The sequence below is a fragment of the Mauremys reevesii genome, linkage group 9 (assembly GCF_016161935.1).
Source record: "Mauremys reevesii isolate NIE-2019 linkage group 9, ASM1616193v1, whole genome shotgun sequence".
Lineage (NCBI taxonomy): Eukaryota > Metazoa > Chordata > Testudines > Geoemydidae > Mauremys > Mauremys reevesii.
In genome coordinates this window covers 102,913,015-102,929,641 of record NC_052631.1, presented here as the reverse complement: position 1 = coordinate 102,929,641, position 16,627 = coordinate 102,913,015, and the positions used below count along the sequence as shown (strand labels likewise).

General features: G+C 49.0%; 1 protein-coding gene across 14 annotated transcripts in view; it reads right to left on the bottom strand.

Annotated features, from left to right (window-relative positions):
* NLGN3 (neuroligin 3) overlaps positions 1 to 16,627 on the bottom strand; it is a 98,404-nt gene that overhangs the window by 32,406 nt on the left and 49,371 nt on the right. For 10 of the 14 annotated variants that reach the window (XM_039487145.1, XM_039487140.1, XM_039487141.1 and 7 more), the window contains 2 exons: positions 15,668 to 15,727; positions 1,032 to 1,091 (listed from right to left, as the gene is read on the bottom strand). The exons of 1 other annotated variant lie outside the window; for it this stretch is intronic. In XM_039487145.1, coding sequence (XP_039343079.1) covers positions 1,032 to 1,091; positions 15,668 to 15,727 — 120 coding nt within the window. Of the gene's footprint in view, positions 1 to 1,031; positions 1,092 to 1,215; positions 1,577 to 15,667; positions 15,728 to 16,569; positions 16,619 to 16,627 lie in introns of those variants that run through there. 3 more of the 14 variants (XM_039487152.1, XM_039487155.1, XM_039487150.1) reach the window with 3 other exon arrangements.

Here is a 16,627-nt window from a genome sequence, read left to right as displayed (position 1 = left end):
TGCATTGTGGAATGCATGGTCGCCCTTAACAGCAACTGTGCAGCAAGCACAGCCAGGTATTTAAAGCAGAAGATCAAACAGCCAAATGGGGGACTTCTGTCCCCCTCAAATCTAACCCACTGAGTTAGCCTGGGTGATGCTAACCAGACACTATGGCACAGCCTGCAACAGAATGCTCAGGGCTACTCTCTGCAGGTCCTGCTGCCCTTCACTGCTCCTAAATGAAGATGCTAATCCTGGAGAGAAAGCAGAGGCCAGTAAAGTGACAGTGCTCTCTTCTGCAGGTCTCCAGAGCTCCTGACAGCTCTGTGCTCAGCCTATTGCCTTCATTCGTATTTCCAGTTTCCTCTGCACCTGTAGTGGGGAGCGGCAGTAGCAGAGAGCGCGCGAACGGATGCATGGGAGAGAGAGAGCGAGAGAGCGAGCGAGCTGGACTAGACTCTAGCTAGCAGATCCGGACATGGGTTAAAGCAGGCCTGGACTGCATTCTGCCATGTGCACGCTCCCTGCGAGCCAGTGGGGCCTCAGAGGGAGTCGCACAGGACACAAGGGGATGAGGACAGGTGCTGCCTGCTCTGACACTGTGCACCGTGGGGAGAAGGGAGGTTGGGATGGCAGCATGGGGAGTGGAGCCAGAAAGGAAAGTCTCTTAGCTGACACAATACATCTGAGGTCCAGTGAGAACTGAGGCTGGAGGTGAAATGTGACTGGGCTTGGGGTGAAATCGACCCAGGCACTATTTGGCTCCTCTCTTGTTCACGTTGCCGTGCTTCCTTAGAGCCTTTTGCTCATAAAGAGGCAGGTTGGACAGCCAGCAAACTCCTTCTAAAGCAAACCCCCCCTGAGCTTCCCCCAAAGGAAAGGTTTGAGCGCCCCCTGCACAGCCGGTCACCCCACCTGCCCGCCCCGTGCAACTGCTCAGGAAACAAAGACACAGACAGACAGGGCTCCCTGGAAATGGCAGAGAATGGAAAGCAAACGGATTTGCTTTGCATGTCATGCAGCAGCAGCAGCCTCGAGCACAGAAATACCTTCGTCTTCATCCCCGTCATTATCCGCTAAGTCCTCGCCCTGTTTCTTAGCGCTGGCTCCTAGGGACCAAACACGAGGAGACAGAACAAAAAAGAAAAACAAAAAACAAAAACAAAAGAGAATTCAAAAATAGCATGATAGCAGAGACGGGGGCCAGGCCCGCAGCACCGCCCAGCTACTCACACGGCATCTCTCCATGGGCTCAGCCAGGGCTGCTGGCCAAGCACAGCCACAGTTCGGAGCAGACAGCGACGGCCTCTCCAGGCTGCCTGGGCCCCTCTTCCACTGGAGTCTGCCCTGGGAACATGTGCTCCTTGGTCTGGGGGCCAGGAGAGGGAGAGAACAGGCCTCTTTCAGCAGGATAGCAAATGAGCTTGTGTGCCCTCCTGCCTACCACTCTCCTGCTACATCCTCAGCCTCCTCAGCGGCCCACACTTTGCAACTGATTCTTGGAGTGATTTGGGGTAAGATCCATGCCCTGCCCATCGGCAGAAAGCCACATGAGGAGAGATTAAAGAGACTAGGACTTTTCAGCTTGGAAGAGAGGAGACTAGGGGGGATATGATAGAGGTATATAAAATCATGAGTAGTGTGGAGAAAGTAAATAAGGAAAAGTTATTTACTTGTTCCCATAATATAAGAACTAGGGGCCATCAAATGAAACTAATGGGCAGCAGGTTTAAAACAAATCAAAGGAAGTTCTTCTTCACGCAGCACACAGTCAACCTGTGGAACTCCTTGCCTGAGGAGGTTGTGCAGGCTAGGACTATAACAATGTTTAAAAGAGAACTGGATAAATTCATGGAGGTTAAGTCCATTAATGGCTATTAGCCAGGATGGGTAAGGAATGGTGTCCCTAGCCTGTTTATCAGAGGGTGGAGATGGATGGCAGGAGAGAGATCACTTGATCATTGCCTGTTAGGTCCACTCCCTCTGGGGCACCTGGCATTGGCCACTGTCGGTAGACTGGATACTGGGCTGGATGGACCTTTGGTCTGACCCAGTATGGCCATTCTTATGTTCACTAACACTAACTCATCATCCTGGTTCCACTAAACCAGTTCAAGTTAGTTTGTAGCTCAGGCCCGACTCTCAAACACCTCTGCCTCCCCTTTCTCTCCCCATCAACCCCCCGCCATCCCAGGGATGTGTGTGCTGCTCGGTGGAAGGGGCTGCTCTCCTGCTGGCACTGGGTGGCACCCCCTTACTTTCACTGTACTGCAGGCAGGGTTTGAAGCTGAAGCTCTGTCCTTCCACCTCAAACCAATTACAGGCACAGTCAGCCACAAACGTCCAAAGCTGCCAAGAAGTCTGTGTGCCATCAGACCCCAGAGCCACTGAGATCCCAAGACAGTGTTCGCCTTGAGCCTGGCTTCTCTGGACTGTAATAATGCAAATGGGCATAGATCTGAAACTTGCTAGGGCTGAGTAACTGGCTGAGGGATGTAAACAGAGGGCAGCGGATGGCATGGGAGGGAAAAGCTGCCAGGACTACAGTTAGACTGGCCTGATCTAGCATGTTAGTGATCACAGACACAGTGGTGAGCAACATGTGGGTGAAATTCCCACGTGATATTAAATTGGGAGAAGGCCAGAACCTCCAGGAGACCAGAGGCATGATCCAAGGGGCCAGAGAGGCTGGAAAACCTGAGCAGAAAATAACAGAATGGGATTCCGCTGAGAAAAATGCGGTTAGTGGGTCTGGGAGAAAATAACCTAAAACTCAAACACCCAGTGGGAAGGGCAAACTGTGGAGACAGCAGAAAGGAATGATGGGGTAGGGAATTAGAGTGCTAAGGCAACAAAGAGCAAGGCAGTTCTGTGCTGCAAATGCAAAGCATGGCCCAGCCTATGAAGTGGGAGCCCCTCTCTATCCCACTCTGGGGAGACACCCCCCGGATCCTGTGCTCACCTTCCAAGCCCAGAGGCCTTCCTTCCACAAGCAGGGAAGGAACAGCCCTTCTGTGCATAGTTTTGGTGAGGTCACATAATTTACCAGATGTCCCCAAAGCCACAATTTCAAAATCAAGGAAGAAGGTCATAGTGGTTTAAAAACCTAACCTGGTTTAGAGGAAGAAGATGGCAGCTATAAATATACATATAACAAATGGAAGAAAGAGGAAGTCAATAGTAATTAATATAAATCAGAAGCTAGGTACTGTAGAAAACTGATAAGGGAAGCCAAGGGACACAGGGAGACATCTATGGCCAACAGAATTAAGGACAATAAGAAGGAATCTAAGTATATTAGGAACAAAAAGAATCCTGACAATGGCATTGGTCCACTACTAGATGGAAATGATATAATTACCAATAATAATGCAGAACAGACAGAAGTATTCAATAAATAATTCAAGAATAATTAAATTAATAGAGGAATATGGTAAAGGGGATGTAATATAATATGGGTTTACCATAAATAAATAACGCCACACTAATCTCATTTCCTCCTCTGAAAAAAATCATTTTTTAGATAAGGGAAGTGAAGGAAATCTAATATACTTGGACTTCTGTAAAGCATTTAACATGGTACCACATGGGAAATAATTAGTGCAGTTGGGGAAGATGGGGATTAGTACAAGCATTGTAAGGTGGATAAGGAATTGGCTAAAGGGGAGAAGACAATGGGTTGTGCTGAAAACTGAATTATCGGCCTGGAGGGACATTATTAGTGGAGTCCCTCCAGGATACATCTTGGGACCAATCTTATTCAATATTTTTATTAACGACCTTGGCAAAAAAAAGTAGGAATCCGCTAATGAAATTTGCTGATGATACAAAGTTGGGAGGCATCGTCAATACAGAGGAAGATCAGAATAATATACAGGAAAAGCTGGATGACCTTGAAGACGAGTGACAGAAATAGGATGAAATTAAATAATACAAAATCCAAGGTCACACAATTAGGGTTTAATAGGATTTTATGCTACAAGCTGGGGGCTCATCCATTGGAAGTGACAGAGGAGAGGGACCTGAGTGTGTGGATTGATCACAGATGACTATGAGCCATCAATGAGCTGCATTCAAGAGTTTCAAAGAGCTGGCTGAGGAGCTTGCTGGACTGTTAACGTTGATTTTCAATAAATCTTGAAACACAGAGAAAGTCCCAGAAGACTCGCAGAAAGCTACCGTTGTGCCAATAATTAAAAAGGGTAAACGGGATGATCCAGGTATTTACAGGTCTGTCAGCCTGACATCGATCCTGGGCAAGATAATGGAGTGGCTGATGCAGGGCTTGATTACCCGGTAATGAAGAATTAAAGGAGAGTAATATAAACAATGCCAATCTACACAGGTTTCTGGAAAATAGAAGCTGTCACACTAACTTGATATCTTTTTTGATGAGATTACAAGTTTGACTGATAAAGGTAACAGTGTTAGTGTAATATGCTTAGACTTCTGCAAGGCATTTGACTTAGTATCACATGACGTTGATTAAAATATTTAAAAAATATAAAATTAAAATGGCACACATGAAATGGATTAAAAGCTGGTTAACTAATAGGTGTCAATGTAATTATAAAAGATGGTAACTTACCTTTATTGTAACTGTTGTTGTTCTAGATGTGGATGCAGACATGTATTTCATTCAGGTGAGAGCACACCCAACACACCAAAGTTGGAGAATTTTTCCTAGCAGCACTCATGCCCCATCCACCTCTGTTCCTTCACACCAAAATCCCAGGTTGGAGACGTCAATGCAGAGGGGTGGAGGTGGGTCGCACCCACATCTCAAAGGACAACAGTTAAAATATAAGCAGGTAACCGTCTTTTCAAGTTTGTACAGGAAAACACCCATAAACTTGTGAATATCCCCCACTCATTACAGGGATCCACCCCAGGTCTGGTTCCAGTCACTATCTTCACAAATGATTTGGACAATGGCACAGAGAGTATACTTAGACTCTGATCCCACAAGCAGTTCCAGCAGGAGAGTGGCTCAGAGTCTATTTAAATAGTGAGAGCCGAACTGCCTTTTCAAAGTTTGCATCCCTTCTCAGTGCCATGAGGATAGCATAATGCCTAGTGAAGGTATCCATGGAGTACCATATTGCAGCCCTGCAGATATCCACTATGGAGACATCAGTAAGGAATGCATCCGGTGTTGCTTGAGCTCTTGTTGAATGAGCTCACAATGACTGCAGAGGTATCAACCAAGTCACTCTAGAAGGTGTGGTAATGCAGGCAGTTATCCACCTGGGATGAATGGTCTGAGCAGCGACTGGTTGTCCCTTCAACCACTCAGTGACAGACACAGAGTCAAGGTGATGAACGAAACGGCACAGTCCTTTCTAACTAAGTTGCTAAGCATTAGCTGACATCTGCTCCTCTGCACTTGAATGTGCTTTGGGAAAAAATATAGCTAAGTAAATAACCTGATTGGACAAAAATGTTGAGTGTGGTCTTAAAGCCTCCTTGAAGACTTGAGTGTACAGAGAATCTGCCACTAATTCTTCTTGGGGGTGTTATAGCCAAAAGGAAGGCCATCTTTTGAGAGAGGAGAGCCCATGAATATGTTGCTATTGGCTTGAATGGCAGACCCATCAGTGCCCCATGACCATATTAAGGTCGCACGATGGTGCTGTTACCTTCACTAGTGGAAAATGATAGATAATTCCTTTGAATTTTGGGTTTGAGAATACTGATTTTCCATGAATGGGAAGATGGAAAGCTGAGATCGTCACCAAGTAAACCCTCAGGGAGCTCAGAGCGAGACCTGAAGATTTCAAATGCAGCAAATAATACAAAATGTCCTGAATCCATGCTAAGCGGTGTACTTCGCATTTGTCCTTATTGAATTTCATCCTATTTATTTCAGAACATTTCTCCAGTTTGTCCAGATCATTTTGAATTCTAATCCTGTCCTTCAAAGCGCTTGCAACCCCCAGCCCCAGCTTGGTATTAGCTGCAAACTTTATAAGTGTACTCTGTGCCATTATCCAAATCATTTATGAACAGAACTGGACCCATGACAGGTCCCTGGCTGAAGGATACCCACCAATTTATGGGTGTTTTCCTGTACAAACTCAGCCTGAATCTCTGAGGCCAATGCCAAGCCCCTGAGCAGGTCCTGATATGAACTGAAGTCTTCTAGTTCCAGAGAGGATGACTAGGGTATTGCTGCACCATCTGGTGATGAAGAGGAAGATGTAGTTGGGACCAACAGAATCCCTTGAGGAATGACAGCTAACTGACATAAAGGTTCAGGATGTTTCTTCACAGACGAAGCCCGCTAGTGATTCCAGCAGGGAGTGCACTGAAGACATAGATGGTCTCCCGGTAGGGTGAGCAGGTGACCGTGATTTTGCCGAATGAGGGAGTTCCCAGGGATTCTGTGGAGGTCACTGCGGAGGACAGTGCATCCACGCCCAGAAAGAACTAGGCCAGTGTCCCGTGTCTCTATTGCTGGAATGGTACCAATCCCAGCACCAACTATGATTCTCGCTGTGTCTCTACAACTTTCAAAAGCAAAATGGGGAAGGGGAGGGAGATGCCTCTGAGCTCAAATGTGAGGATCCCTCTAAATAGCTGATGGTGGCAGTGGGGCCACCAAACATCTAGCATTATCTTTGGCTCAACCCGACGGTGCCATCGGCACTGAGTGAACAGTCAATAGTACCTTGGATACTGGTACCAGCCTCGATCTCATACTCTGTTCCAATGCCTCTTTTGGGACTCAAAATGAAGCTGGTCCCAGGCCAGCGATGCAGGCTGCGTCGCAGTGAGCATCAGTAGTGAAGAGTCTCTGCATGTGCCCACAGTGCCAAGCAGGAAGTTGACAGCCCCCCTGATCGAGGGTAAATCACGGTGCAGATGATGGTGTTGGCAACGACAGTAAGTTTGCTACCAAACCAGGAGGAGCTCAGGATGCTGAGAATGATGCCAGTGTAGTCGGCTGGTCCTGAATGAGCGGAGAGTCAGGGATAGACAGGTACAGCAAATCTGCTGTCGGGGTACAGACTGACAGTGCCACGTCTCTGCCAAGGGTACTGGACTCAATGGGCTCCCCTGAGGTGGTACCGGAGTCAATGGTATGGGTTCTCCCTGCTCAGTACTGGAAAGTGGGTTCATGGTCCTGCTCTAACCTGAGCACTGGGAGATTCTGGTGCTGGTCCGTACTTTTCTTAGGCAGAGAAGATGGGTTTCCCCAACCTCTGGAATGGCCCTGCTCTGTTTTATGGGTTCTTTTTCTCAGGGATGCAGTCCCTGATCCTTTGGGGCAAGTAATCCCAGTTTGGTTGAGAAGTCCCATAACGTACCAGCTCCAGTGCTCTTTGAGGGGCTGGATTCTCCACAGCAGTACTCAGGGCTAAGGAAGGCCTCAAGGCTTGAGATGGTGCTGCTTCAATCGTAAGTCTCTAACCGTTCGCATCCTCTTTTTAAAGGACTGACAAATAGAGCACCTTTCCTTAACGTGTCCTTCCCCATGACATCTAGTGTGGGGATAGCCATCCCAGATGAAGGGCAATGTTTAAACTCCAGGGAGAAACTAGCCAATTACTACTATAGCTGTCTAACTGCGGCTACTAACTATATTATCCCTATATACAAGAAAACCACAAAAAGCTGTGAAAACAAGCGTGGGGAAAAATTACACTAAGAGCTCCGGCACGGGCAGTGAGATGGAACTGAGTGGGGTCAGGGCAGCACTGCCCTTATATAGATAAGGGAGGGGCATGAGCATACCCCATGGGTGCTGCTGGGCAAATTCCTCTGACTTTGGTGCACAGGGCGTACACACAACTGAATGGAATACAAGTTTGTAACCACTCAAAGAAGAAGCAGGGAATAATCATCAAGCAGGTTCACTATCAGTGGATCCTGCAGATATCAGTTCTTGGCCCTACATTAATTAACATTTTTATCAACGACCTGAAAGAGAACGTAAAGTCATCACTGAAAGTTTGCAGATGACACAAAGACTGGGGAATGATAAATAATGAAGATAACAGATCACTGATAAAAGCGATCTAGATTGCTTGGTATACTAGATGCAAACAAATAATATTCATTTGAATACGGCTATATGTAAATGTATACATCTCAGAGCAAAGAATGTAGATCATATTTACTGGATGGAGGACTCTATTCTGGGAAGCAGTGATTCCGAAAAAGATTTGGGAGTCATGGCGGATAATCAACCATGATAACGAGCTCCTAGTGAGCCACTGTGGCCAAAAGGGCTAATGGGAACCTCGCATGCATAACCAGGGAAATCTCGAGTTGAAGAGAGGTTGTTTTACCCCTGTAATTTGGCACAGGTGTGACTGCTACTGGAATATTCTGTCCAGTTTTGGTGCCCACAATCCTAGAAGGATGTTGATAAATTAGAGCGGGATCACAGAAGAGCCCTGAGAATGACTGAAGGATTAAAACATCCCTTATAGCAATAGATTCAATGAGCTCAGTCTATTTAGCTTAACAAAGAGAAGGTTATGCGGTGACTTGATTACAGTCTACAAATACCTACATGGGGAACAAATATTTGATAATGGGCTCGTCAGTCTAGAAAGGAAAGGTGTAACACACAATCTAATGGCTGGAAATTGAAGCTAGACAAATTCAGATTAGAAATAAGGTGTAAATTTCCATCAATGAGGGTAATTAACCACTGGAACAATTTAGTGGCCATGGTGGATTCTCCATCACTGGGAATATAAAAATCAAGATTGGATGTTTTCTAAAAGACATCTTGTAAGAATTATTATTTTGGGGCAGGTCTCTGGCCTGTGTTATTCAGGAGGTCAGACTAGATGATCACAATGGTCCCTTCTGGCCTTGAAATCTATCAGTCTATGAATACTTTGTTATTTCTGAGTGCCCCATCGCCAGAAACTGGAGACAAATTCAGGTTCTTCTCTGAATTCCCACAGAAACAATGAAGGACCCACAGTGAGCAGCGTGACTACTGGTTACAGGAATCAGTTACATAGGACTTGGCTGAATGAAGAGTAAGGGTGGATACAACAAGGAGCTACAAATGTGAAGGGTGCAGGGACTGAGCAGGGCCCTCAGTGGTTACAACTAAGAGCAACAAGATTAAGTTCAACCAAAATTTGGGCTGAGTATCAGGAAACATCCTGCAATAGTGAGGCGTTTGATTGTGGAAACAGCTTCACAGGAGTGTGGCGGCCAGAACCCTGACAATGTAGCAATCCTGCCCTGCCTCCCAGAATTGGGGTAACACCCAATAGGTTTTTGCTAGTTACCAGTTTATTTGCATCTAAATACACCAACCCACTTCAGATCCCAAATCCTTAAGCCTGACCACAGAAGCCCTAAAGGGTCCAATTGAGCCAGTCCTCAGGGCCAGGCCAGAGCTGCTAACCAGCTTGTTTATTTACATCCCTAGACATGCAACTGACAAAATTAAAGGATACTTGGTTCCTCCTTTCCTCAGCTAACAGGAGGATGTTTCCTCTGCAGGAAAACCTCTGAAGCTATCCATGAAGCTGCTCTGGCTTCATGTTAAACCAGTGCCAAAGGCTGTGTGGATACTCATTTTAGTTTAGTGTAAGTGTATTAGAAACAGGTTTAAGCTTAACCAAAATAAGCTACTCACAACAAAATACGAATATTCACATAGGGGTTGCACCAGTTTAACTAAACCAGTGCAAATTTGTTGTAGACAAGGCCTAAGACACGGGGAGGATGGCAGCTTTAGGGGGTTAGCAACACCAATCACAGGAGAAGCACAGCACGCTGAGCTCAAGCCTCAGCGTGTCCAAAACCAGCTCTATTCCCCTTCAAAACAAGGCAGCCAGAGACCAGCTGAATGTTGTGGCAGGTGCTAGTGTCATGCAGGTTCCAAATGGACCCAGTTTAGGGATGGCTAAGATAAAGGGAAGGTGGGTAGTGGGGTAGAAAAAAAGCCAACCTGAGAGCAGTGACATTAACCCTTCTGCCCATCTCACCTAGCTGCATAGGGTATCACAGACCCACAAAGTTAAGGATGGAAAAGGCCTGCGAGCCCTCGGACCCACTCGAGGCAGGAAACCTGTCTTAGGGAACAGTCCTGCCTGGGCTCTAGCAGGGGTTTTCTGTCCATTCCCTGGGATTTCAGCAGAGCCATGCTGCTGGAATGGGAGGAAGGGGACGAGACACTGGAGCTCCCAGCAAGGCAATCTCCCCAGTGGGAGGCAGACAGACATGCCCTGCCCTTGCTACATTACACTGGCTTGGCTCTCACCAGTGCACCATTTCAATTACAAATAATTTTAAAAAATATCAACTTTCATACAAATTGTCACAAATACAAACAATGGGCCAAGTGCCCTGGGCAGCAACAGGCCACCTGGCACCAGGATGCTATTCCACCTGTCTCTGCACCTGGGCTTCAAGGCCATCAGGGCCCCCTCCCTCCTGCACTATGGCCCCACAAAGGGCCAGCCCTGGGACACTAACAGCAAATCTCCTGAAGGCCAGAAATCCCCAAGCACCTCTTCATTTTAATTAATAGAGCTGCACTAGGCAATTAAACAGAGGTGCCTGCACGCTGGTTGGCACCCCAGCAGAGAGCCACTCAGAACTGCCCGGAGTATGAAACAGCTCTGGAGTTTAGCAGCTCTATGTCCAGTGGGCTTGAGGCCTGGGCTGCTTGGAGGGGATTTGTGCAAAAAAGCCAAATGGCTGCGGTGTTAATAAAGGAGTCCCAGCGCAACCCCCTCACCTCAGGGACCTCCTGGAGAAAGGCAGAGAGAAAGCACCAGCTGTTTAACTCCCATTGGCCGGAGCATCTTTTGTGTTAGCAAAGAGTCAAACAGATCTATGGGTCTGTAGAAATAACTAACCCCATGGGGCTCTGGTGCCTCCCAAGGGAGAGTGAGGAGTCCGTGGCCCTTGAGGGAGGTGTGTCATCCCTCCTGTGGGGGGCAGAGATCTAACTAGGCTCCACAAGGGAGCAGTAAGAAACAGACCCAATTCATATCAGATCCAGTGAGTTCCTCTACCCAGAGCTCCCCTGGCCCCTCCCTCTCTGCTGGTGCAGCTATTTCAACACAGTTTGGTCAGTGGCTATTTGGTAACACTCACTAGTTTGCAGGCCACAGGGAAGGAGGCAAGAGTTGTTCTAGAACAACACAACTGCAATTCTCACAGAGTCAGAGTGGGAAGTCACCCCTGCACTGCCCTAGCTGATGCATTTCTGTAACCACTCAGGGGCTTGTCTACACACAAGGGGTGTAGCACTTTAGCTGTATTGGTGTGTTAAAGCAGGGCAGCCCTCCCAGGGCGGGTGCTGTAGTACACGGGACAGTCCTGTACTGGAAGGGAAATAAGCTATAGTGGTATAAGGCACCTTGATACTGGTCAGACTGTGTCCACACTAGGGGTTGTACTGGTAGAATGATATTAGAGCCCTCATCAACCCAGTTCTACCAGCACAAAGTCTGTGTGAAGGCCAGACCTTACTTGTCTCACCAGTATTGCGTCCAGTTTTGGTCCCCCCACTACAGAAGGGATGTGGACAAATTGGAGACAGTCCAGTGGAGGGCAATGAAAATGATTAGGGGGCTGGTGCACATGACTTATGAGGAGAGGCTGAGGGAACTGGGGTTATTTAGTCTGCAGATGAGAAGAGTGTGTGTGTGTGTGGGGGGGGATTTGATAGCAGCCTTCAACTACCTGGAAGGGGGTTCCAAAGAGGATGGAGCTCGGCTGTTCTCAGTGGTGGCAGATGACAGAACAAGGAGCAATGGTCTCAAGTTGCAGTGGGGTAGGTCTAGGTTGGATATTAGGAAACACTATTTCACTAGGAGGGTGGTGAAGCACTGGAATGGGTTCCCTAGGGAGGTGGTGGAATCTCCTTCCTTAGAGGTTTTTAAGGCCCAGCTTGACAAAGCCCTGGCTGGGATGATTTAGTAGGGGACTGGTCCTGCTTTGAGCAGGGGGTTGGACTAAATGACCTCCTGAGGCCCCTTCCAACCCTGATATTCTATGATTCTAAACTATTCACTTCCCCTCAGGGATCAAGCTGGAGTTTGGCTCCCAAGAGAAATCATAATGGGCAGAGGTGGAGACCCCAGAGGGCGTTGGGCAGGGCCTCCTGTAAGCTGACTGCTCTGGGTGGAAGCAGTGTGCGCAGCTCCCTGGTTAAGGCAGAGTAGAGCTTTGCCTGTAAAGCAAAAGCCGAGCCTGAATGAAGGCCAGCGTGGCCTCCACAGACCACCAGGACATACAAAGGACAGAATGAACTTGCGGAGGTAGGCGGGATGCATAAAGCTCCCCAGGTGGCCAGAACTCTCTGACATTGTAGGAGGCCATATTCGAAAGCTGGTATGTTAGGGAGAAGGATCATTACATGCTGCTGTTTATTAGCAGAGGCTCATGAATACCCCAAAGAACTCTTCTTTCAAAATGGCTGCTGGCTCCCGTTGCTCTCCTTGACAGCGAGCATAAGGCTGAGTTCTTTTTTCGAAATAGTCACCATTTCCCATTAGTTCCACTGAGAATGAAGCCAAGTCATTCTGAGGGAAAGAGCAGAGGCCACCTTGGGTACAGCTCGACTTCCCTTCCTTTGGAAACAAGACGGCGACCATCTTGTTCTTCGGGATACCCACTGGCCCCTGTTGAAGGAGACACTTGCAGTGAGAACTGTTACCCCTAACACTGCGCACCACGTCTACTGACCAAGGAGTGTCTGAGCTGTGTGCACACGGGGCCTGTGAGGAACAGCCAGGCTGTGCATGTGTACAGGGGAACATGGAGGCCAGGAGCACAGGGAACTGGTCAGGGAGCTCTGGCTGCTCCAGAGTGGGGTGACCGAAGTGTACAGGTTAATATGGACTGATTTGAAGTTGACCCTTCCTATCTTCAGATCATTAGAAATATCCCACAGGAACCTGCTCCTTGGGTTTCTTTTCTTGTTTATCATCCACGTATGAAATTTTAATAACTTTAAAGTACAAGGAAATTCAAAGACAAAAATCCAAATTCTACTGAAGTTAAGGCTGGGTAAATAGCAATAACTTATGTAACTACATTCCAGAATGTTGCACCTATCTCCAAACCAAGAATTACTAACCCAGGAAGTTGAGAGTCAAGGTTGAATGTAAAAGCAACCCAAACATGTTTAGAAATGCATCTATTTCATTTTTAACCCCTCATGGCCTTCCTACAAGGCAGAAGTAAGGTTGCTTGGGTGCCTTAACTGTGCGTTTCCGTTTCTTAGTGCATTTGGATTACTTTTACATTTAACTAGAAGTCTGAAGTCCTAGAAGTTTCTGTTAGCAACATTTGGGTGGGGATAACCACTGATGCGTACTAAGCACCTTCACTATCCTACAGGAAAGGCAGAGCTTCCTCTAACCAGCGCCAACCCTGCTAGGCAGCCACTAGGGTCCCTCCTCTGCAGATGGAACATACCCAGGAATCAGCCATGGACAGCACAGAAATCCCTACCACAGGCAGGAGTGGTGGGAGAGGAGACACCAGGCTGAATCTCTCCCCTACTATCATTTATTAATGGCATGTAATAAACATTCCCCCCCACCCACAGACACACCCTGCACACCCAGTGACCAGTTGAAGTGCCGGCTTCCCCTCCCAAAACAAGGGGTCTGTGAAGCCCTGGCAGCCAATGGCAGGCTGGGAAAAGAGGGCTGGGGAGCTCTCTGAGAGGAAGTGCTTTGAAGTGGCTCATGAAGGGCCAGCTGCTGGCACAGCATGAGAGGGAGCAGCCCACTCCGGAGGCAGAGGCAGTGTGTGGAGACTCCCTGATGCGCTGGCCCTTTCGGGCAGCCTTGGCACTCACAGAGAGATGGCGTGTGAGTAGCCAGACAGCAACAGGGAAAGCAAAGCAAAGAAACCAAACAACAGAACTCAGGGAAATCTCTGGAAGGAAAGAGAATTCTTGTCAAACCTCCAAGCTGTGCCGCACTGCGCCAGGCCCTGGACACCAAGAGGAATGCACAGAGAAGAGAACAGGAGGACACGGGACTCCAGGACATGACAACCCCTCCCAGGGCAAGTACTCAATAGCCCAAAAGGCCCAGCCACACGAAGGGCTCCAGAGCCTGGGCAGGCCACACAACTCCTTGAGAGCCACTGGGTTGGACCCCGCCATGTGTGCGTGTGTGTGGGCAGAGTGGCAGTCCATCCCCATGGGGGCTTCTCCTCTCCCCACATGTAGCCTTTCAGAAGAGCTTGGCTGCCCCTTTGGGGGAGAAGTGGGACCCTTGTGCTGGATAGGCAAGTTCTGGCCCTTGCCTCACCACGCCAGTGCACTGCACACAGATGCATGCAACAGGACCGAGGAGGTACTCAAGGCCACTGGGGCAGAGCTGGGTCTGTGCTGCTGGTGTGCATAGAAAGCTGCTTTCTGGGGAAAACCCAAGTATGATTCTAGAGCACATTTCCCGTCTTCTCCCACAATCCTGTCTGTCTCCAGCAGCTGCTCTCCTCCCCGCACACCGGGGTCTGTGACAGTGATGCAGAATCATGCTTTCTCAGGCAAGCCCGTTCCCAGAGAGGACTGTGATGTCACAGATTTTGGTATCAGGTGGGGACTGCATACACGACTCCAAAGAAAAGATCCTGCTTTGTCCCTGCCTCAGGGCTGGAGACTCCAAGGCGGGGCTGTGGAACATAGGCTAGATGCAGAATGGTTTCTGAACTGGAGCTGATTCACAGCTTTCCAGGAGGCAGCCATGTGTGCAGGGATCCCTGGGCCAGTAAAGAACTGCTTATGAAAGGGGCTACGGAGCAAGTTTCCATGTGTGCCAGATAACCCAGGAGCAGGGTCTTCAGGGGCCAGCATGAAGGGAAAGGAGAGGCATGTGTGTGTGCATGTGAGTGCAGAGGTGGCATTCCTGACTGAGGGAGCAACATGGGGGTGGAGGAACAATTCTACAGCCAGCAGAATTTACATATTTGTATAGGGAGACAGGAAATTAATGCAGCTGGAGGGCAGAGCTTTCACACACATGGGCCCAGTTCCCACAGCAATCAGAACTCTACCAGGCCTGTTCACAATGGTGCTGTGCATACCCATTTACACAAACATGCCCACGTGTGGTGTACATTTCAGTGGGACCTTTGACTAGGTTGACCCCACCTCAGGGAGACCAAATGAAAGGTGTTTCTCCTGCCTTTGCTGCCATAAGATGAATGAATGGGATGCTTTGCATGTCAATGTTAAAGAAGGTGAGAGTACTTCTTCCCCGACAGCAGCACTCCCAGGCCTTGGGAGCTGGGATCTGCTGGAGGATTTGGGTGAATGGGGTGTGCAGTCCCTATTTCCCTATCACCCATACACCCCCAATGGGAGCCGGCTGCACTGGCTCCAGCATGCAAAAGCAGCTGTTCTGAAAGGCTTGGAAACGCACCTGGGTCCTGCCCTGATTCAAACCCAGAGCCTCCCACTGAGGAGCCCAGTCTGGCCCTGGAAAGGGAGCAGCATGTAGCAGGAGCATCCTGAAGGTTCCTCTGAGCAGAGGATGGATGGACGGACAGACAGACAGTATTGCAGGCTGCATGGAGGGCCCACCGTCTCAGTCACATGGCACGAGAGGAAGGCTGAAGAAATATGCCGCAGGCCTGGAGAGAATGGACAGATGCCCCCTCACACTCTCTCTCTCTCTCTCTCTCTCTCTGTCCTCTCTCTGTGCCTCTCTGTCAGGTCCGGCTTGCTACATACCTCCTTTCCTACATATTTTCTTGTTGGGCTTTCGGGCGCATTCCTTGGAAATCCGTTTTACTGTAAAATGAATAAAAGACTACAAAATAACAGGAGGCTCCACCGGCTGGAGTGGGCATGCAATTACAACCACACTGCCCACCCTCCCACCACCCCCTCTTGGGACCGCGGGACGTGGGGAGGGGAGCATCGCTGTGGGAGGAAAACTCTGGGGCCAGGTGTACTGGGATGAAAGGAAGTTATGGTGCTGTCCTCTGCAGCCTGGAACCCCCAAAGGAAGAGAAGCAGAGCTGCTAGGGCTCCAGAGCAGCTGTCTTCCCAGAAAACTGCTCAGGGCATGGCAGGTTCCCCCTCCAGTTCTCTTCCATCGTAGGCTCTTGTGTTATCGAGAGATTCTTGCAGCTGGCACAGCCCATGGGATCCCACAACTCCCCCTTGTGGTGAGGCTGCCATGGGCCTGAGGAAAGGGTGCTGCCTCCTTGGCACTGCTACTTACAATTCAGATGGAATCCCCTATAGAAGAAAAAGATTAGAGAGAGAAGAGGCACCCTGAGGCACTCAGCCTCACCACAAGGGGCTGGGTCCACAGTGCTCCAGCTCCCACCCAACTCCACGCACTCAGCCCCTGGCTGGTCCCGGTGAAGCACATATGCTAGCTGCATTGTACTGTGCATGCTGACATCTCCCCTGAGCCCCAGCAGAGCATGGCACCAGGGAGAGGAGCCAGCCCAGCTCTCCTTGGTCCCTTCCCAGTCAAGAATGGCTGGTGACCCTATCCCAGCAAGAGAGAGAGTGTTCCTCCCAGCCAGCAGCAGCAACCCACGCCCCAGAACTAGCGCAAGAACCTGGGGGTGGGGAGGGTGGGGAGGGAAGACAAACCCAAACCAAACTCAAGACAGAACCTGGCACTCGGCACCTCGGGAACCCAAACCAGCTCGTCGCTCTGTGGACCTGCGGTCA